Raw genomic sequence first — 23,001 nt, 5'->3', positions numbered from 1 at the left:
GTAGATTGTATTATTTTACCTTATAACATGGTTATAAGGGAAAATAATAGCATTCTGAATACAGAATGCATAGTAAAAGAGTGCTGGAGGGGTTAAAAAAAAAATTAAAAAAATTTAACTCACCTTAGTCCACTTGATCGCGTAGCCCGGCTTCTCTTCTGTCTCCTTTGCTGAATAGGACCTGTGGTGAGCATTCATTGCAGGAACAGGACCTGTGGTGACGTCACTCAGGTCATCACATGATCCATCACATGATCCATCACCATGGTAAAAGATCATGTGATGGAACATGTGATGACCGGAGTGACGTCACCACAGGTCCTGTTCAGCAATAATAATGATCGGGTCTCCATCCCGATCGTCTCCTAGCAACCGTGCGTGAAAAATCGCACCGCATCCACACTTGCTTGCGGATGCTTGCGATTTTCACGCAACCCCATTCATTTCTATGGGGCCTGCGTTACGTGAAAAACGCACAAAATAGAACATGCTGCGATTTTCACGCAACGCATAAGTGATGCGTGAAAATCACAGCTCATGTGAACAGCCCCATAGAAATTAATGGGTCGGTATTCAGTGCGGGTGCAATGCGTTCACCTCACGCATCGCATCCGTGCGGAATACTCGCCCGTGTGAAAGGGGCCTCTGAGTTTAGAATATTGAACCTTTTCACAAAATTCTAATTTTAAGCTGCATTAATGCAATTCCATTTAATTTGCTTTACTGAAATAAATGGACTTTTGCACAATATTAAAATTTTCGAGTTTCACCTGTAGAGCCAGTAGGCTACATGTGAGTGGTCATTCTGTTGCTCAGGCCTAGTCAACCCGTCTCTCTCAAACAGATTATTGGTGCTCAAAAGCATTGTCTTACGCAATTCAAGTGTATTATAGCTATGATTAGTAAGGGGGCCGTTATTGCCTGGGGGCCCACACCACTGCTTGGAACTATTGACTAAAGAGGGATCTGATTGTGTTGTCCTCTGTAGTTAGGGTAAGGCACCTCCAGGCTTCTCTTCTCAGGCTATGCAGAGAGCTACTGGAGAATGGCCAGGAAGTGGTGGAGTCTTAATTGCCTAGTTACATGTGACAGTGCCCTATATTATTCAGAATTGAACTGAAATAATAATAAATGGAAGGGTGAGATTAAAGCTTGGATTCAAAATGATCTGTGGAGGAATTTGATTAAAAAAATTCATGTTTAAATGGCTGTTGAAAAATGACATTTGATTAGATTCTACCCAGGAACAGTGAAGGGAATCCTTCTTTTTTGATGCATGTATGCATTGTAGCTGTAAGGTGTATAGAAACCATGGCCCGGATTTATTAAGCCTATAGATGGTGTAAATTTTTACACTGCCCAATGAAGCTGATGATTGTCAGGAAGGAAGCGTTTCTTCCCAACATTCGCTGCTTGTCAGTGGAGGTGAGCACAGCATTTACATGCAGTGATCCCCTCCACAGTATGGAGCAATCACTAATGCCGTCGCTGATTCCCATACAGAATACTAATTGTTTGTGGGTGGCAGAGTACTGCCCAGAAACGATAATTTAGGTGTCCACATGAACTATTGGGTCATGCAGCTGTAGACTGGGAACTAAAAGTGGCCCTGTTTTGTAGTCGTGTCCAAAATGATGGAAAGTAAGGCCAGCAATACCATATTGTGGCACATTATACCACCCAACAGAGCCAAATACCACAGTCCATCACAAAATACTGCCAGCAGCACAAAATACATCCCCAAAAACTTCCACTGGCCAGATGTGAGGAGGTCATCAGCCCACCGGGAAAATTCCCTGTAAGGTCTATGGCGAATCCGCCCCTGGTGTCATGCGATGAACACGTTTTCGTAGGAATGTTCGGCCCGAACATTGGGCAGTGTAAATCCAGCATTAAACAGACTGTCTAGACCTACACTTGATTTATCACAGGGGCTCAGACTGGATGATAAATCTGGTGCAGGGATAGACACTTTACGCTGACTCTATACTATTGGTTGGCTTACTTTAAGACACGTTTTATGCCAGAATTGTGGCACAATTGTGGCACAAAATGGCACTAAGCACTGTCCCCTTGTCAAGCATGTTAGAAAAAAAGTGTAGAAACCCTAGATGTGCCATTTTGCATCAACATTGCTCCCGTTTACACCACTTTTTAAACAGATTTTTGGAGAAGACACATTAGTAAATCTGGGCCCATGAATATATTAAGCAACCAGTATAGGTTTTATAAGAGCTAGCTGTAGTGACTGAGCAGGTATCTGAATGCGAACCTTCTTTATTCAAAGCAAGGAGAATGTTAGAAGACAGACACTTCACTCCCAAAGTCTTCTTCAGTTCTTGAGAAGAGGCTAGATGTGTGGTCCATAAGGACTTAAACAATATGAAATTTTGACTGTCAGCATGAAAAACAATGTAAAATCCTTGAAGAGACTAAGCTTAGGTGCTCTGTCAGACATAGATGTTTGCCCTCAGGTGTATCCGAGGAAGGGAAACTAAAGGCTTGTAATCTACAAGGGTTAAATGAAAGTTTATTTGTAATCCACAAATGGAAAAAGAACAATCTCATTCACTTCTTGAAGCCTTAATATGGTTAGTGCCACAGTTACTTGTCCTTGAGTTGCAATAGGGTAGAAAGCCCTTGTAATCATTGTGGTTGCTTCCAGAGTTGAGAAGAGGGGCCCTTGGACCATATAGACAGTATAGATGTGCTGGGTCCATCCTATAGCCCAAAAGATTAGGTTGGCTGCTCCTTTGGTGAAACGTCATTGGGAACCAAATTACTCATTCTCAGAGGAGAAAAGGAGAGCAGGGCTTAAAGAGCATTGGACTATGTGGTGCACAACTGTTTCTACTATCTCAGCAGGAACACACGCATACAGAAAACTAGACTCATTACCTTATAGACACTTTCCAATTTTTATTATCCCCACTCTCTTCCCTCTCCTGTTCAGATCCAGCTACTATGCATTACAGTGCAACACGCCCTGCACAAAGGAGTGTCTTCTACATCCTGAACCTCCTAACACAGATGGTGGCAACCATACAACTCTGACCATCATCATGCCAAACAAGCCTATTTCACCCCCCTGATCTCCACACTATCTAATAACTCAAAATGACTGAACAATATTTTGTGGAAAAAATGTTTGAGGAACTAGTTAAGGAATATATATATAGGAGTATGTGTCAGCAGTTAACATTATAAGTGATAGCCAGTATGGTTTTATCAAGTACAGAGATTGTCAGATCAACTTGGTTTGTTTTTCTGAAGAGGTGAGTAGAAACCTAGACAGAGGGGTGGCTGTGAATTTGGACTTTTGGACTTTGCAAGGCGTTTAATACTGTCCCTCATAGACAATGGTTAAAATAAGATCTATAGGCTTAAAAAGTATAGTTAAAATTGGATTGAAAACTGTCTGAGGGACCATGTCCACAAAGTTATAGTCAGTGGTTCCTATTCTGATTGGCCCCTGATTATATGTTGTGTACTCCAAGGTTCTGTGCTGGGTCCTCTATTATTTAATGTATTTATTAATGATACAAGGGATGTTTCTATTTTTGCAAAGGACACAAGTAATGTAGTACTGTGCAGTCTAAGGAAGATGTCGTTAACTACAAGCCAACTTGGACAAGTTGCTTGTTTGGGCATTTACTTGGCAAATGAGGTTCAGTGTAGAAAAATGTAAAGTTAGGTATCTGGGTAGTATTAATCTACATGCATCATATGTCCTAGGGGAAGCAACACTGGGAGAGTCATTTGTAGAGAAGGATTTGGGTGTCCTTGTAGATCATAGATTGAATAACATCATACAATGTCAATCAGCTGCTTCTAGGGCTAGCAGGATATTGTCATGTATTGTCAGTCATTGGCTCTAGTAGTCATGTTTGGTCGCGATGGTGTGTTTCCACAATCTACTAAACTACTTAATCCTGATATTTCTTTTTCAGTGAGGGGTGCTACAAATATTACTCCTAGGCAGCACTACTTGTCTGGGGTATGTTCTCTCTTGAATAAAGCAGCCAGATTCATCTTTTTGTCCACCGTCTACATGGATACCTCTATTCTGCAATGGTTGCCCAATCAAGTTATTATTATCATTTATTATTAAATCATTCTCACACACAAGGATCTACATAGTGCTGCACTCTTCTACTGTCTTTGTCTATCACCCTACCCTGTGTTCTTCCAATGATGTAAGATTAACTTCTTCCTGTCACGGACGTTTCCGCGACAGGTGGCAGGAGATTGTGAGACTGGCAACACGTGGTTTGATCTGACATGTTTTCCGTTTGGATCAAATGACGTCTGTGTTGTTACTGGTGCTTGCCACACCTTCTTTCCCCAGGTGTTGTTATTGTGGTCATTTTACCTTCTCTATTTATTGTTGTTTCTCACACTATGCTGTGTGGTTTATAGCTTCTGTTTGAGTTGTGGATTGCTGGTGTGTGGATCTTGGCTGAGTTCCTGGTGCTGTGCTAAGTGTTTTCTTTCCCTTTTGTATTTAGTTTGGGTTACTTTGTGTGCTGCATTTCCCTGTCATTTGTATTAAGGCTTGAGGAAGACTCCTGTTCATCCTTCCTTTTGGGGGAACAGGTTGTCTAAGTCCTGACATTAGTACCAGGGTACTATAGGGTGAGTTAGAACTCTAGGTATTCCTGGGTATGAACTCACGTACCACTGGGATCTGTTCATACTGGTAGTTAGTGTGGACTTTGATTAGGGTTTTACTAGGAGGTGCCCATCTCCTTTCCCTAGTTTCCAGGCCTTATTCCTTCACCCCTTTCCCTCCTATGTTCGGTGTGGTGTTTCCCTCCATTACCCGAACGAGACACTTCCATAAGCACAAACTCGCATTCCCATGGGACCAACACAGATGCCTTCAGCTGCCAAGAGCACATGTAACAGGTCAGCCAGTGTCATAGGTACAAATCTGCTGACAGATTCCCTTTAAAAACACATCTTTGTATGCAGGCCTATCACATTATTCATAAACAAAAACTGTGAATAGATGAAAAAGCTGAATTGTCAAATTCCATAATGGGAAGATTAGAGTGGGCGGTGTGGCCCGACACATGTATTATAATCTATACCAGGAATCTATACCTGAAATCTACACTTTTGATGGTGTAGATTTCCGTTCTGACACACAGACCTGCACACACGAGCCACAATTACTAAAAGTTATGTGTCTCTGAATAATTGTGTTGCATCTGACATCAGCGGGGCATAGAGCATGACCAACATGTAACACAATGGTCTTAATAAATGTTCCCCTTAGTGTATTTGGCATACTGGCAACATCATTATACTCCATTTTATGGATTGCATCTGGCATGCTCCTGTCTGAATAGGGTTACATGTGTTGTGTTACCTTGGTTGTATACAAAAGTGTCTAATAAAGATCTGTCTACTCTGCTCTACAGGCATCCGCATTCTTTGTGGCTTGGAAACGTAACGAGTGACAGAAATCATTACTTTCTTATATTTACCCTTCTTCTCACCTATTGAGTCATTATGTGATGTGTATTCTGGGTATTAATCAACCTATTTAGCTGTCCTCGATATTCTAAGCTGATAATGGTAATTTTCTCTAGGCTTTCTAACCTGTAGTAGAAAGTAAAGACAGAAGGGAAAAAGCAATGAAACGTCTCTGTAAATGGCCCAGATTTACTAATCGCAAAGATGGTGTACGCTTAGACCGGCTGTCTGGACCAGCACCAGGTTTTTCCCAGGGGCTCAGGCTGACACTATACCAACTATTAGTTGGCTTACATTGAGACAGATTTTTACACCAGAATTGGGCCAAAATTTTGGCTCAAAGTGGTGCATTCTAGGTCCTGCCCCTTTATTGCAGAGCCACGACCCCTTGTTGAGCATGTTGGAAAAAAGTGTAGAAACCCTAGATGCACCAAATTACACCATTTTGTGCCATTTATTGGCACAGAAACATCATTACATTTTGGCCAGTGTGCAAAAGATATCCTCTTGGTAGAAGACTACCTTATCAAAGTATTTTTTATTCTCATTTTAGTATGGCAGAACTCCCATTACAACAGTGAGATGGTGGTCAGCCTCTCACGCTACAGGAGCCACAAATGCAGCTCTTTGTTCCATTAGAAGACTTTGTTCTGATTGGGATGGGATGCACATAAGACATGTTTGGCCCTCAATACTGAATGTACAAGAGAAAGGCACTGCAAAGCTAAGCTGTGATGTGCACAGCACATACATTAGATTAATCTGGGTTATTATTTAATAGAATATGATCTTTATAGGATTACACAAATCACCAGAAGTGTCTGGTCAAACTGTGTGTGTAACTGTATGTGCAACATGTAAAGGATATTGGTCTATGTTACACTTATGAACCTATTGTATATACCCAGTACATATTATACTATACCATTGATTGTGCATGTGATTGGAGATATTCACTATGGGTTTTTCTTTATGTTCTCCAGATCATAGCGGCTCAGCTGTACAAGATGTCCAGTCATCTTCTATCACCACCTCGATCCTCAATGCCAAAGCTACCCATTATTGAGCATCCATTGTCACGTCTTGGTGACCCAGAAACCTTGTCTTTAAGAGGATTTTCTAGGGCTGATATGGCATACCATAGGGAAGAAGTACCGGAGACCAGAAGGAACATTCATACAGCCTTGTCCTCCTACAGAGACAGAAGTCTACCACTTACACCTTTAAAGCATCATATTCCAGAAGGTGTACAGGTGAACATTGCAACTGACCAGAACAAGACAAGGCTCCCTATATTTGGTAAGTTTGCACACGATATATTGTATGTAAAACAGTCATATAAGTACTTAATTAATTTGAATGGGGTTAATGTGTATCAGGTAATAATTATGTTTGATATTCATTTTAAATACCCTGAATATCTGAAGACTATTAATTTTTGTGTATTATAGTATACATGGTTGTAATTTATCCATTGCGCTTTTATGTATTACAAAAATTAAATTGTAATGGATAGGATGGAGACTGAGCTACATGAATTTTGGAAAAGTACAGATTGATTGGGCCAATAAATATAACCTGTGTACCACTGTACTAGGATGGGCCTACCATGGGCTGGACTGCTGTTACTGGAGGAATTGTCTTGACAGCAGGGAGACTACAATAACCCAGTTTATGACCTCCAGAACACACATCCATTGTCTGTGAATGCACCAGTTACTAAGTGCTCATTTTATGGTTGAATCCTCTTTTCAATGAGAGGGATATGCGTTGCCATTGGAATAGGGAGCCTTTCAAAATTCTCCCTGTGACCTTTTCACAATATTTGACAAGACAGATGGCTTTAATGTCTGGTGAATGGTCGGCTGCTTGTTGACAATATATTGATTAACATGAATATATCTACACTACAATAAAGGGTTGGCCAGGATGCCCTTGGTTTTGAGTGAGCACCCCCAGTGTGATTGACATAATACAAGAATCATGTTCACTTGTTCATCGTCGGTCCTGTGTCCTGGCTGCATTTAGTGATCTTCTGGTCCCACCATCCCAGACTTGTTGACTTCCAGCTGGACTGTGGACAAGATCAGATGTGTCACTGCAGCCAGTGACTGGACACATCACTGTTGGGTCATGGCCAGAAGGGGATACTGGACAACCCCTTTAAGGATAATGGTTTGGTGATAGCATCAATTAGCTGGTGCAGAGAAGACTCACAAAGAGTATTTTCTCCCTCTCTCTAGACACCTGTTACTATGTTCCACTTCAAGTTACAGCTGATTGATAGGGAATACTCCTAGCAAAAAATAATAATTGACCACAGCAGATTGTGTGGTTTAAGTGCTGATAATAAAATTTTATTACAATCTACAAAAAGACACAATGAATTTATGGTTATTATACCACTTTATTTGTGTAGCACCAACATATTCCTGATCGTGGCTCTTTCTGTGGTATCCTGGACAATGCACTTTTGCCTCATTCACACATTCATGTGAATGAGATATTACAGATCTAGTAGCTTGAAAACTTGCACTTTAATGGAGGCTAAATAGCCAGGCTTGAAAAAGACTTGTACCCACTGAATTACCTTTTTTATATGTTTGATATACTGTACATAATGTGTTTCATATGTAAACTAGTGTCCTTTTCATGTATGCCTATGACTCATTGATGTCTGTGTTATGGCTGAGTTCATGAGGTCGTTCCTCCCTAGAAGTCTGTGTTTCTTTAAGAGGATCGGTCACCGGATTTTTGTTTTCTAAAACTAAAACCTTCATTTGTAGTCCGCCTTCAGATGATGCTATTGCACTTTTGGGCCCCTCCGTTGCATTGCTAGGCCATGATGAAGGACGACATGTGTGCTCCTTATGGATACTTTTAACTGTGACCAATAATGACTGAATTTTTAGAACATGTTGTGCTAGATTCATCTTGAAAATTAGATGATCGCTGCAGCCTGAGCCATTGTGCCATTTGCCAGTCAAGTTGGGAGAAGCCCAGCCCTAAACCCAAACGGGAAGGAACCACAGTATCCCTGATGCAAGTTCTTTTTTAATGTACTGGACCTCACAGTTTAACAGAAGTGTAACTGTTGGGCTAGTTTCATATCTCCAGCAGCAATTCCAGCGGCAGAAAACAGCCTGCTGTAATTCTCCGGATCCAGCACTGCTGGATGCAACCGCAATGCCTGTCTACCCCATAAACTATGATTGGGTCCGGTGGAGATCAGGCCGAAAACTGGCAAGAATGCTGAGAATTGGCCAGGCAGAAACCGCTGCACGCTGCGGTTTCTGTCCAGCCAATTCCCGTCATTCTCTGCTGGAACTGGCTGCCAGATCACAATGTCGGAGATGTGAAACTAGCCTTATGATTTTTTATATTTTTTTCAATTCAACTAAAACGTAAGTTGAACCTGCTCCCTCTCTTTGATTCCCTTCTGTTTCCTGTACATTATTAGGGGGTTGCACCACACAACGTAATAACATCAGCTGGGAAATAGTACAGCAGGGGGCACCTCTTTTCAGTACAGCAGGGGGCACCTCTTTTCAGTACAGCCGGGGGCACCTCTTTTCAGTACAGCCGGGGGCACATTCTCACTGTGGTGCATACTGGAGATAGCTGGGAAATCTGTCCAACATGAGAGACGTTACTGAGAAGAAGCCACTGTCTCCACCCCGATTTCACGTTCTCCAATTCTCATTCTCACCTCGTAAATTAGTGTGGTGAGCGTGGTGCTGTGAATCTACACAATCGTTACGTTCATGCATACTGTGACGCCCCTCCAAAAGACCAACCCTTTATTCTTTTCAATGTAATTTTAGGTGGTCCTCTAAAAGATGCTTCACTGTATTTTAAAATTGGAAATACATTTTTTTTAAAAATAGGCACAACAGTTAATACAGAAGTTAAGTGCATATGCAAAGTCTGGAAGAAGCATGACATTTTCCCAGGTCAGAGGTCAAGTAGTTAGTATTGAATTTCCGCCTTTACAATATGCAACCACAGAACTCTATCCGTCATCTATGCTGCTTATTTTACAATTTGTGCTGCTGGGTGAATGCTTTGGTCATGAGACAGCATTTGCCCAGTGTAATTACATGTTAGTTATATACTGTAAGCTGGCCAGCAATAAAGCATAGGAATGTTAACTATAAATCAGTATTTGGTAAAATGTCAATATAAGAAATCAAAATTATTCAAATCATATTGCAAATTAGATTTAGTAGCCAAATTTACAATATTTTAGCTGTATGCAATAAACCAATTAAACAGGAACAATTGAAATAGCTCAACACAACTAATATAACAAGTGGATAGGAAATTACAGAGACTCTACTGTCAACAATTCACGGATAGGTGCTCTCTCCAGATGGCAGCACCTACTGCCCAAGTAATAGATAAACACATGGATTTGTGAGGTGGAGGGCACTCAAATGTCTAGGTACATATATAGGTGGATACAGGTCGAATGTAGTAGATTATTTATTAGAAATAAAATCTAAATATGTATACCACAAAGGGTTAATACGAGTGGTTCCTGATATCAAGGTATTCAGATAAAATATACCACAATATGCAATGTACTCGTATAAAATAATATGCAGTGTTCCGGTATATGGTAATAAATACTAGTACAGGTGATCAGTCTGTCTAGTATGTCTCTAAAATATACGATAATGTGCACAATGTGTGGTCCTGTGTGCACAATTGGCAATGACGTGGGTATCCGGATATCCAATAAACTATATAATAATAAAATTAGATGGTTCGTCTGACTGGGTATTAGAGTCCCTTGTTATGTCCAAATATAAATGAGGTCCGCTGTATATGGAGACTGGAACAGTCTTACTCCATTTGTGGTGTGTCTCAAGTGGTAGCTATCGGCGTTGTATGCTGACGGTGGTCCGGTCCTGGGAAACGTTAGTGCGCACGTGTCCTGTTGCTTGCTCGGCGTCTCTCTCCGTTGCGGCGTCTCTTGGTTCCAGCGTCTCTGGTTGCATCATACGTGGTACAGAGGATGGCGTCCCACGTGACTCGAGGCGTATCTGCTTCACTGCGGTCAGCTGACTCAGAACGTTATCTATTGCAGCCGGCTCTATTATGTGACTTTTTAAGTCTCTGTTGGTAGAAATCTTTAGCTACTGAACCATTTGATAAGTTGATCAAGGTACTGTCTGAATTAAGCCAAACGCGTTTCGGTGCACACTTTCACCTTCATCAGTGGCAGACAGTATTACTAATCACCATCCTATTTATAGGGGAGGGATCTGTAGAGTGTCATGGATGCTGGTAAAATCCGGGATGGATCCAATTGGTTATATACAGGATTCACATATATTCACCTTGGTGACTATGTGCAAATGTACATTACCGTGTATGTAGCCATAATATGGTGTATGTACCATAATTATGTGCCAATATCATAGTGGCTGTTCTTGTAAAAAGTGGCACGGGCAGCATAGAAACACTACTTGCACCTAGATTTAGGAGCAATAGCATTTAAAAAGTCACAAACCCTGTTTTTTACTACAGAAACCTGGAATAGGGGGATGATAAATTTGCATGTGTGCTAGGAATCACTGTTATTAAACCAGTGATGCTGATTCTGATGGTTAAATATGCTTAATTCATTTTTACGTGCCTAGTCCCTGCAGTCCGTTTCAAATGGGCGCTAATGGAGGGTCATCAGTCCCATCCATCAGTGCCCTCCATTTAGACACAGATGTGTGAGTTCTCTTGTCCATGCGCAGTACAAGTCAATAGAGGCCGCTGATGGATCGGACTAGTCACATGACCCACTATCGGCACCAGTTTTCGACTTCAGACAGGCTAGAGGTAAGAGGCAATGCATATAAACATGTCAAAGGTTGTAATGTATCAATATGCAACTTTTTTTAGGGTGTCTGCTTGGTTTGAATATTTATTTGTGAAAATTTTTGAATGTTACACGTCATTTTTTAAATCTGTTGCACAAAATATCTATGGATTTTTCAGTGTAAAGTCTAGTCATATGGCAAATGGTCTGTCAGTGTCACGGCTGGGGATGGGGAAAACCCTCAGCCGTGCGGTGCCAGGTGATGGTAAGGTTGCTACTGGGCCAGAACCACAGAATTATGGAGCAGGTCACCTCCTAGTGCTTCCCTAATCTGACCCTGACTCCTAGCTGCATGGGCCGCCCTTAAAGGTAGGAGGGCCCATACTCAGGAACCTCGGTTCCCTACTGACCCTCCGTCAGTCCCTGAGCTAGGAGCTGGGTAGACAGCCCGTTCCTCCTGGACACGGAGAAACAGGAGTCTAAAGTGGCCAAGCTACAAGGGGAACAGAAAAACCTAATGGCAGTGACAGGCAAATGCAACCAACACATCACTCACCTGCCACAGACAACAAAGCCTGGAACCCATGTGCAGGTGCTGCAGTTCAGAACACCAACGAACACAGCACACACTAGACATCACACAGGAACCCAGGACCATAAGCTGCAATGATAAGGAAACCCCACACACACCTTGCTAACACCGTGTAACAATATTTTATGACCAGAAGGGTGGCCCCCACTGGCAGTTGTTAAATAACCAGGAGGATGTCTCCAGCAAGCATGGCTGAAGCACCCTCTCTGACTACTGGCTTCCACTGAGGCTTTATAGGGCCAAGAAGCCACACCCAACAGTCAGACACACCCAGTGCTCACACAGAAAGAAGGGAGTTAACCCTTCCAACACCAGGCAGGGTAGTGAAGCCACACAAAGGGAAAAGCACACAAACACACTCACCTGTTACCGCCAGCAACGGCATGCGTGGCAACCGTGTCCTGAGGATCAGCCAGCAGGCCGAGACACTGCCACCACATGCACACAACACCAGACGTTGCCGCGGACAACCGCAAGTGAAGGGAGGTGTCTAAGTGCATACAAACATGACCTCGTGCACAACAAACAGACAAAGGAAGTGCACACAAACACACGTTGCCAAGGGCAACCGCACGCATGCCTGTTGTCCGCGGCAACCGCACCTGAGGCAAACCACCAAGTGCCCCCAGCTGCGGTTGACACAACACCAAACCGCGGGCAACTGCATGCGGCTCCCAAGGAGTCACGACCATGACCAAGGGTCGTGACACTCCCTCCCCTCAAAGCCCCCCCAACCGAAAAGGGAAGCTGGTGGGACCAAACAGGGGGGAGGAGGGGCAATGCCTGATAACCACCAGTGTCTCCCACCAGAACTGCCGCCAATAAACCTGGACCGACACAACGGTCCCAGGTCATCAGCCACCAAAGCAGACTGGAGGAAAGAACAACTGGAGGCATTGCCAGACAGGTACCCGTATCCTCCTCCAGAACTGCCGCCAACATACCTGGACCGACACCTCAGTCCCAGGCAGCCAGCCACCAAAGCAGTCTGGAGGAGTGACACTGGACACCGCGTCCAACTCAGGAAAACGTTCCTACTCCAGGTCGCTGCCAGCATACACTCCCCAACCAGCACACCTGCCGGAACACCAAAGGAATGCTACCAGCAGACGACCAGAGATAGGAACCCTGAGAGGGACGAGGGGTCACCAACACGGACACGGTTAGCAAGGTGGCGGGGAAAAGCCACCAACCGTGCCGTTAACGGTGAACCCCATAACGCTCTCCCTCCGGAGAACACGCATGCACCCCATCAGCCTATGGCGATGCATGCTTCACCCTCTTTCGAAGGAAACCAGGTGAGGAGCCATTCTGGTCATACTGTCGGTCCCTGAGCTAGGAGCTGGGTAGACAGCCCGTTCCTCCTGGACACGGAGAAACAGGAGTCTAAAGTCGCCAAGCTACAAGGGGAACAGAAACACCTAATGGCAGTGACAGGCAAATGCAACCAACACATCACTCACCTGCCACAGACAACAAAGCCTGGAACCCATGTGCAGGTGCTGCAGTTCAGAACACCAACGAACACAGCACACACCAGACATCACACAGGAACCCAGGACCATAAGCTGCAATGATAAGGAAACCCCCCACACACCTTGCTAACACCATGTAACAATATTTTATGACCAGAAGGGTGGCCCCCACTGGCAGTTGTTAAATAACCAGGCTCCAGCAAGCATGGCTGAAGCACCCTCTCTGACTACTGGCTTCCACTGAGGCTTTATAGGGCCAAGAAGCCACACCCAACAGTCAGACACACCCAGTGCTCACACAGAAAGAAGGGAGTTAACCCTTCTAACACCAGGCAGGGTAGTGAAGCCACACAAAGGGAAAAGCACACAAACACACTCACCTGTTACCGCCGGCAATGGCATGCGTGGCAACCGTGTCCTGAGGATCAGCCAGCAGGCCGAGACACTGCCACCACATGCACTCAACACCAGACGTTGCCGCGGACAACCGCAAGTGAAGGGAGGTGTCTAAGTGCATACAAACATAACCTCGTGCAAAACAAACAGACAAAGGAAGTGCACACAAACACACATTGCCAAGGGCAACCGCACGCATGCCTGTTGTCCGCGGCAACCGCACCTGAGGCAAACCACCAAGTGCCCCCAGCTGCGGTTGACACAACACCAAACCGCGGGCAACTGCATGCGGCTCCCAAGGAGTCACGACCCTGACCAAGTCAGGTTTTTTTTCACCCAGTGACTGGCGTACACTGACAACATGAGCAAAATCCCTCCACTTTTCTGATGCGGCACACTTGATAAATTACCCTTTAGGTTTACACTGTCTACATTTTATTTAGACAGGATTATAAATCTGCCCCATTGTGTTTATCCGAAAGGGTTAATTTAATGTTCCTAAGTTAAATTTGTGATTTATTATTGAAGCATTTATTTCTTTATGCACTGTGTGATCCTAATAGCTATGTATGGGCAACACAATGGCAGACTCGTTAGGTTACTAGGCTGATGGACTTGCCTGTCCCCTGGTTAGTGAGTCTAGTCTGAGCCATTCAGACTTTGAAACATAACATCAGTAAGGTATTTGCTCATTTATGGCAGAAGAGCCTTTACTGCTGTGGAAAGGGAATATTGCCTCTGGCACCTACCACACCTTCAGACGGACTGGCCATCTGTGCCTAAAATATGCACCCCTCAGTCTGGGGATTTCAGAAGGAGTTAATAAGAACCTAATTGCATGCTTGTGGTTTTTGGAGAGACTGTGAAGTGTCCTCTAGAGAGAGTGAGTCAGATAGTACTACTACCTCCATTATTGATGATGTCTCTATATCTATTGGGACAAAGAGTACACAGTGATATAATTTGGAACCATAGCTATTGCTGCTCTTTGTACTACTATACCAGTTATCATTGGTTCAGTAAAGAAATATTTTATTCATGGGCCTGGTAATTGACTTCTCCATCCATCTGCTGGACACTACATCTGTCTGCCTGCCTTGGACTCTGCCAACTATTCCTCAACAAGGGCACCTCAACTACCACCAGGCAGGAGACCCAATACCAGGGTGTGCCAGAGGGAAGAAAGGGTGCACCCTCCTGTCACTGCGCGGCTCTAGTGGGAGATAGAGAGGGGATTGCTTCCAGGAACTGTGACACTACTACCCATCTCAGGGCCACAACTACCACATCTACCTTCCTCACTGATACTCCACTGCTACTGCATTAGGGACCTGAGGGAGAGGTGCACAGGAATCCACCACTGTGTCTGAACCTGACCTAGGTATAACGCAGTGTATCAGTTTTGCCTGGACTGCTCCTTTAAGGCTACGTTCACATGTTCAGGACTCACAATAACGAGCATGTTTCAGATTTTAAAATCCATTCTTGCAGCATAGTACAGATGTGAAGCCATGGATTAGCTCTATTGATACAATAGGGCTAATTTCTTGTGGATTGCAGATATCTGAGCTTCTCCATCAGGTTGTTGCCGTAGATTTTCTGAACAATCTATGCTGGGTTTGGCTAGGGCAAATGCGTACTGTGTAAACAAGGCCTAAGAGGGCTTTTGAATCACATGATTATTGAATGTAAATGTATCTGTATGTGAAGCTACATGTACATATTGCACCAGAACCCAGTTCTTAGATCCCCACCCATACAAAAAAGCGTGGTATACAGTCTGTACCTGTCCCCCCACTCAGTCTCGGCAATGTATGAAATACTCATATATTGCACTGAAAGGGCTTTCTCGAGATGCTACAGGGAGGTTGTTTTTTTTATTTTTTATTTTTTTAAACGTGTAGTTCAAAAAGGGGTTTTCTGAGATTTTCATATTAATGGCCTATGCCAGGGATGGCCAACCTGAGGCTCTCCAGCTGTTGCAAAACTACAACTCCAAGCATGCCCAGACTGCCTACAGCTATTAGCCTACAGCAGGGCATGGTGGGAGTTGTAGTTTTACAACAGCTGGAGAGCCGCAGGTTGGCCATGCCAGGCCTATGCCAACACCCCCATGATCAGCTGTATGAAAGACCACAGTGCTCCGTGAGCACTTAGGTCTCGTCTTAGGCCATGTGAGGTTAAGTTTATTGATCATGACCTAGGTCAATCAAGTGAATGGGGCTGAGCTGTGATACCAAGCACAGCTGCTATCAAATGAACAGTGCCATGATTGGTCAGCTGCAGGGAGCCCGTGGCGCTCCAGTGAGCACCATGTCTTCCTCAAACAGCTTATTGGCAGGGGTGCCGGAAGTTGGACCAGACATCACCACCTTACTATCCAGAATCCCACAATGCCTATGTTCCATATCCTCCTTCTTCTCCTCTCGCTTTCTAAAACTTAACATGGATAAAACAGAATGTATCATCTTTCCCCCATCTGGCTCCCCCACCAACAGACCTATCTATCACGATCTCCCCGGTCAACCAAGTCTGCTGCCTTGGAGTAACCAAGTAACCCTGTCCTTCAAACCGCACATCCAAGCCTTTCCACCACCTGCTGCCTCCAACTCAAAAATATCTCCCGCATCCGTGCATTCCTCAACCATGAGTCTGCAAAAATGCTTGTACATGCCCTCATCATCTCCCGCCTAGACTACTGAAACATCCTATCTGCAACATCCCATACCACTTGGAACCGAACCCGAGTTCGGGAAATGTTTTTTTACAGTAAAAAATAATTTATGAAGTTATTACCCGAAGTAATAACTTCAGCTCATCTTAGCCAATACATTCTAATACTGTACGGAGCTCGCTCTGTACAGTATTTAAACAAAGTATTATGCGAATCGACTTCGGAAAGTATCAGCTTGACATACAGAAAAAACGAGATGTGAACAGTCCCTTACAGTGACTCTCGGAATGAAGATGCTTGAGTTACGTTCTGCCTGTGTTTCCACCTAGTGGTCAAATAGAGAAAGTTCACTGGCTTATTCTGGTCCTTTCCAAAAGGCAATTGAAACTGTACAAAAACGATTTCACCTACCACTATTTGTTTTCTGCTATCGATTTAGAGTAAATTGAATGCAATTTTTTTTATCCATTTTTGTTATTCTAGAAAATATTTTTTTACCAAAACATTTGTTTTATCCTAGGTATGGTTCATGAATCACGAGAGCGACTGTAGGTGATAAAATTATGTATTTTTATGATATGCTCTAGCCTTAACATAGCTAGTGTTGAGCGAACTTGGGGTTTCAAGTTCGGCGTACAAGGTTCGGTTTATCTAAGAATTCCGTTATGGATTCCGCTACCACGGACCATAACTTATGGTCTGTGGTAGCGTAATCCATAACGGAATTCTTAGATAACCCAAACCTAAACCTTGTACACTGAACTTAAAACCCCAAGTTCACTCAACACTAATTATAGCCCTTCTTGGCACATTCAGCATTTATTAGCATTATGGTTCATGTACCAATGTAGTTATGGCTATGTCACCAACAACAGGGAAAAATCATAAAGCTAATTTTGCTATCCCTCCTTTTGCTCTTGGAAACATAACCTTCTTGTTTTCATTTTAAGTATAGGCTTATTTACCATACTGCTTTGCTCAATGCGGCCACTAATAGTATATTAGTATAATCCAGGGTGTTGGTTACAGTCTGCTTTGCTCACTTGGTTTGCCCGGCATTTGTTGGTAACGGGATAATCTATTTACCTAGTGCATAATGGCTCTCATTACATAGTAAGCAGCAAATAGGAGACTATAAACCAGAGAACCACTCTCATCTCTTCTCCGGTTACAGAAGTGCTCACACAAAACTCTTTTTCCATTTTAGTTTTAAACTGCCATGTAGGTGATACCGTGTAGGCAGGCCACATGACTTCTATGGGGTCCAGGGGGTGGCGGGCCCGACGCTCAACTACTTCTCTTTCCCATGTGAAAACACTTCAACCACTAATAGGGGGAGCTGAGTACTAACACATTATTACAGCTTCCATTTCAGTCAATTGTAACTGCATTAATTCCTAATGGTGACTGCAGACAGCCAGCTTCTAATAGATGGGAAGCAGGAGATTTATAAATGCATTTATGCCACTGGTCTGGCATGAATACATTGAGAAATATGGTGGTCAGAATGAGTGCCAAATTTATGAGGCACCCGTTCCACTTTACTGACATAGAATTTGGATAGGGCGACTTTTTACTACGCGCTTTCGGCACCCTGCTGCTGCTCGCCTGTTTGCACTGCAGCGTAACTTCGGCCTTCCCGCTCACCGCCTCATACGCGACATACCCACAAGGTGGAACTCCACCTTGCAAATGCTGGAGAGACTATGCGAGCAGCAGCAGGCAATAGTGGAGTTTCAGCTGCAGCACGCACAGTTGAGTCGCTCTGCGGAACACTTCACCACCAACGAGTGGGCCTCCATGCGGGACGTGTGTGCCGTGTTGCGCTGTTTCGAGTACTCCACCAACATGGCTAGTGCTGATGATGCCGTCCTCAGCGTTACTATCCCACTTCTATGTCCCTTTGAAAAAACAGTTCGGGCAATGATGGAAGAGAATGTGGCAAAGGAGGAAGAGGAGGGGGAAGAGGGATCATTTCCACAGTAATCAGGCCAGTCATTTCACAAGTGGCTCAGAGGGCTAGTTCACAACTGTCCAGCCAGGGCACAGTTCTGGAGGAGGATGATGATGAGGAGGAACAGTGTTCACGGCAGGGTGGCATCCAAAGCAGGTCATGGGCATCACTCGAGCATGGCTGGGGGGATAAAGGGATAAAGAGGACACAGACGATACACCTCCCACAGAGGACAGCTTGTCGTTGCCTCTGGGCAGCCTGGCACACATGAACGACTACATGCTGCAGTGCAACGACCTCCGAGTTGCCCACATTCTAACCAGTGCTGATTACTGGGTGACCACCCTGCTGGATTCCCACTACACAGACAACGTGCCATTCTTAATTCCGCTGCTGATGGCATTCCCACCTGACAGCGGAGCTCAGTGGAAGCACAAGGCAAAGGCTTAGGAGGAGGAAGAAGTCGCCAACGCAGCTGGGGCACCACCAGCACCTCAGAAGGGAGGGTTAGCATAGGCAAAATGTGGAAAAGCTTTGTCAGCACACCACAACAACCAGCACCACCAGCTGCTACGGAACATCTTAGCAGGAGGCAGCATTTCAGCAACATGGTGGAACAGTACGTGTGCACATGCCTACATGTACTGACTGATGGGTCTGCCCCATTCAATTTCTGGGTCTCTAAATTGGGCACATGGCCTGAGCTTGCCATTTATGCCTTGGAGGTGCTGACCTGCCCTGCGGCCAGTGTATTGTCCGAACGTGTGTTTAGCACGGCAGGTGGGAAGGGGGGGGTGATCACAGTCAAGCACAGCCGCCTGTCCACAGCCAACGTAAAAAAACAAAAACAGTGTTGGCTACCTCCTCCACCACCATTTTAATCTACACCGCCACGTCCACCGCCTCCTCAACCTCCTACTCCACTTTGACCTCCACTAGTTTCCAAAATGGGGGGTTTCTTTCTAGGGGTACCTCAGGGGCTCTTCAAATGTGACATGGCACCTGAAAACTATTCCAGCAAAATCTGCCCTCCGTTAACAATATGGCGCTCCTTTCCCTCTGCACCCTGCCATGTTCCCATAAAGCAGTTTACGACCACATATGGGGGTTTATGTAAATTGCAAAATCAGGGTATATATTGAGGTTTCTTTGGCTGTTAACCCTTGCTGTGTTACAGGAAAATTGGATTTAAATAAATAATCTGCAAAAAAAAAAGAAATTTTAAAATTCCCCATTTTGTTTTAATTCTTGTATAACACCTAAAGAGTTAATAAAGTTTGTAAAATCAGTTTTGAATAACTTGAGAAATTCTAATTTTGAAAATAGCAATTTTTTCCAAAATTTATGCAAATGTGGGATTTTTTATGCATAAAGGTAAAACGTATCAACTCAAATTCATCAGTAACATGAAGTACAATGTGTCACGAGAAAAAAAAAATCTCTGAATGGCTTGGATAAGTAAAAGCGTTCCACAGTTATTACCACATAAAGTGACACATGTCAGATTTGAAAAATGGGGCTCCGGCATTTGGTCCAAACGGGCTGTCGCTTGAAGGGGTTAAAGTTTATTATTAAGTTTTGAAATTTATTATTTAAACCTGCCTTTCCATAATTAATTATTTTCTCTATCAGTGGCACATTAAGGTTCAAGACACTGTACATATTGATCTTATTTACCTGTTTGGGTTGACACATAATCTGAAGGTTGACGCCAAGCCTTAGTATTGCATCACTCACATCCTCACTCCATTCTGTGATATCATGCCTGGGATTAAATAACAGTTGCCAAATCAACAGGAGGTTGTCCCATCATCTAGCTCCATTGACTTCCGCCGGTAAGAAGCTGCAGCAGTAGCAATCCTGCCAGGCTCCGGTCTCTGAGAGGGCCTAAAGGCCCTACTGCCACATGAGATTACACTGTAATTATAAATACCGTATGGTGAGTTAGGAGCCGTATTATTGGCTAATTATAACATTACATTATTATTACCTGAAACCTATTAATTATGCTCATTCACAGGTCAAAGGGCTGACATCGGGAGTCGTGCTGAGAGTAGAGTGAGCACTGCAACCAGCAGGGACAGTTTTGTTTCTCGGCCTGGAACCCAGCTCAGACTTGAAGTGGATGAGGTAAAATAGCGTATTATTCTTTTCACTGCAGTGCATTTCTTATTGATGATTGCTCTTTTGTCTTTAGAGAGTTGCCGTTGATATATCCCAATGCTTATATTTTTATTGGCAACATATAACTTAATATGCAGAATATGTATTCCTTTAATTTCTTTTTCTTTCAGCTGGAACATACATTACGTGAAAAGTTAAGGTCTGGCGGATATTTCAGTCTCAAACAGCTGTTTAAAAATAATGATCCTGAGGGAAAAGGACAAGTGAACAGGTTGGAGAATATAGATCTTTATATTTTACATCTGAACTATTAAGAAGAGAATGTATGATATTCAAGAGGGAGTTTTAGATCTAGATATGGTGGACCTGGTGCAGGTCAAGCCATACTTCCCCGCATAGACACAGTATAAAAGGACTGAAGTGACTTTGATCTGACTTTTATAGACCTGACTCTCAAACAGCAAGCTCTAGGGGCTCAGAGATTGAAGTAATAAAACAGTGACAAGTACGTTTTTCTGCTTTCTGTATATCACTTGTCAGCTTTGCTGTATAAATTAGGACAGGATGAGCAGAGTCATCTCAATATCATTAGTAGGTGGGGAAATAAATCACAACCCTATTACTTTGTAGGATAGCAGCACTATACAGTATACACATATACATAGCATTATATACAACCGCTATGCTGGTTTCTGGTGGTAGACTGTACTCCACCTTTTCCTGGTCTATGACATGTATCTGTCAATTGTCTTCCATTTACTTAACCTGCCATAAAGCGTCCATACCCTGCTGTACTATGCAGGACTAAACCAGAAGTAAGTATGTGCCCCCAGTATGGCTGCCCCCCATGTTTTAAAGGTTTTTTAAAAATAACATATAAATAGCTATATAACCTCAGTTCTCCCAATCACCATATGCTAATGATGGTCAACATCTTCTGTATTCCAGAGATGTTCTTCTTATGATGCTATCAAAATTTCTTGGAAGACCAATCGGTTCCAGACCATTTCAACAACTTCTTTTGAGGTATGTGACCAATTGCTAAGAAACAATGGAGAACGTATATATACTTTCTCCATTGTTTCTTACTTGCCAATTCTAGTCATATTCTGCTTTGTTGGCAGTTTTTCATTATTCTAAATTTTAAAAATACTTCTATGAATAAAATGTTTTTTAATAGGCCACTGTTATCAGTAATTCAGTATTCAGTATGTAGAAGACTGCAAAGAAGAGATTAGATTTGTACTTTTCAAAAACATGCACATTATATTCTAGTTATGGCATTGTGTTTGCCTATGTAAAATATCATTAACAGAACATATTCATTTTCTTTATAACCGAGTATTAAAGGCAAATTGTCATTGAAAAAGCAGTCCAATTTGCAGCCATCATGTCACAGAGCTGAAAGAGCTGATCACATTGATATATAGTTTTGTGTGAGATTCAGTATAACTTAGCTGCCCACAACTTCCCCTTACCATTGCTGTGCATTGAAGAAAGTGAACTCACTAACAAAAATTAAAATCGGCCCTTGTTATAGTGCAGGGTTTTACATGCCAGGATAGAAAGGACCTTTTGTTTTTTCTTTGTTTTTTCCATAACCGTTTGGCCAATTCTACACACCCTAGGTTGGTCTTTTTTTTTTCTGAAGAGAGTCCTGTGCCCTTATTTCTCACCCAATAGCGGAAAAGATTGAACCAATATATCTGTGGGCTCCATAGCATCCATGGTGTGTATACCCGGGATAAGCTGTCCCTCTGTGGTGGCCATCAATAGCTCCAATTGTCTCTAATTAATACCGTATATACTCGAGTATAAGCCGACCCGAATATAAGCCGAGGCCCCTAATTTTACCCCCAAAAAATGGGAAAAATGATTGACTCGAGTATAAGACTAGGGTGGGAAATGCAGCAGCTACTGGTAAATTTCAAAAATAAAAATAGATACCGTACCAATAAAATTACATTAATTGAGGCATCAGTAGGTTAAAGGTTTTTGAATATTTATTTCAAAGAAAAACAATATGGTATCAACAATAACTTTAACAGCACAAAAACCAACTAAAGCGAATATTCGATTTTTGGGAAAATACCAGTTCATGCGAATTTTTATGCGAAAATTTGAATGCGATTTTTTTGCCAAAAAACTCGTCTTATACTCGAGTATATACGGTATATGGAGCAGGGGGTGAGATACAGGCTACAGCATCAAGCCGACCCTACTTTCCGAATGCCACCTGGAGTTCCCCTAGTAATGACCCCTATAGTGCCCCCAGTAGTATGCTGCCCAAATGGCCAAGGAAAGAATAAAAAATAAAAAAAATACCTGAGTCCAGTTTCAAGTCACCATCTCCCATTCAGGCCACAGGCCTTTACCAGCCTGCAGCCTGAGACGCTTGTGTCCCTGTTCCTGTTCTCATACAGCAGGGCAGGGAGCCATGGGTTCCTGAGCCCGGCCACAATATTCAACTGTATCATGGTCCTGAGG

General features: G+C 43.3%; 1 protein-coding gene across 3 annotated transcripts in view; it reads left to right on the top strand.

Annotated features, from left to right (window-relative positions):
- The window catches only part of LOC122934684 (EF-hand calcium-binding domain-containing protein 6-like), a 159,875-nt gene that overhangs the window by 10,009 nt on the left and 126,865 nt on the right, over positions 1-23,001 (top strand). For all 3 annotated transcript variants that reach the window (XM_044290365.1, XM_044290445.1, XM_044290522.1), the window contains exons 2-5: positions 6,465-6,780; positions 20,411-20,520; positions 20,685-20,785; positions 21,463-21,540. In XM_044290365.1, coding sequence (XP_044146300.1) covers positions 6,489-6,780; positions 20,411-20,520; positions 20,685-20,785; positions 21,463-21,540 — 581 coding nt within the window. In that variant the 5' untranslated portion in view covers positions 6,465-6,488. The remainder of the gene's footprint in view (positions 1-6,464; positions 6,781-20,410; positions 20,521-20,684; positions 20,786-21,462; positions 21,541-23,001) is intronic.

This window comes from Bufo gargarizans, chromosome 1 (genome assembly GCF_014858855.1).
Source record: "Bufo gargarizans isolate SCDJY-AF-19 chromosome 1, ASM1485885v1, whole genome shotgun sequence".
Lineage (NCBI taxonomy): Eukaryota > Metazoa > Chordata > Amphibia > Anura > Bufonidae > Bufo > Bufo gargarizans.
The sequence above is the reverse complement of the archived record's forward strand: the minus strand, read 5'-3'. Positions and strand labels throughout refer to the sequence as shown.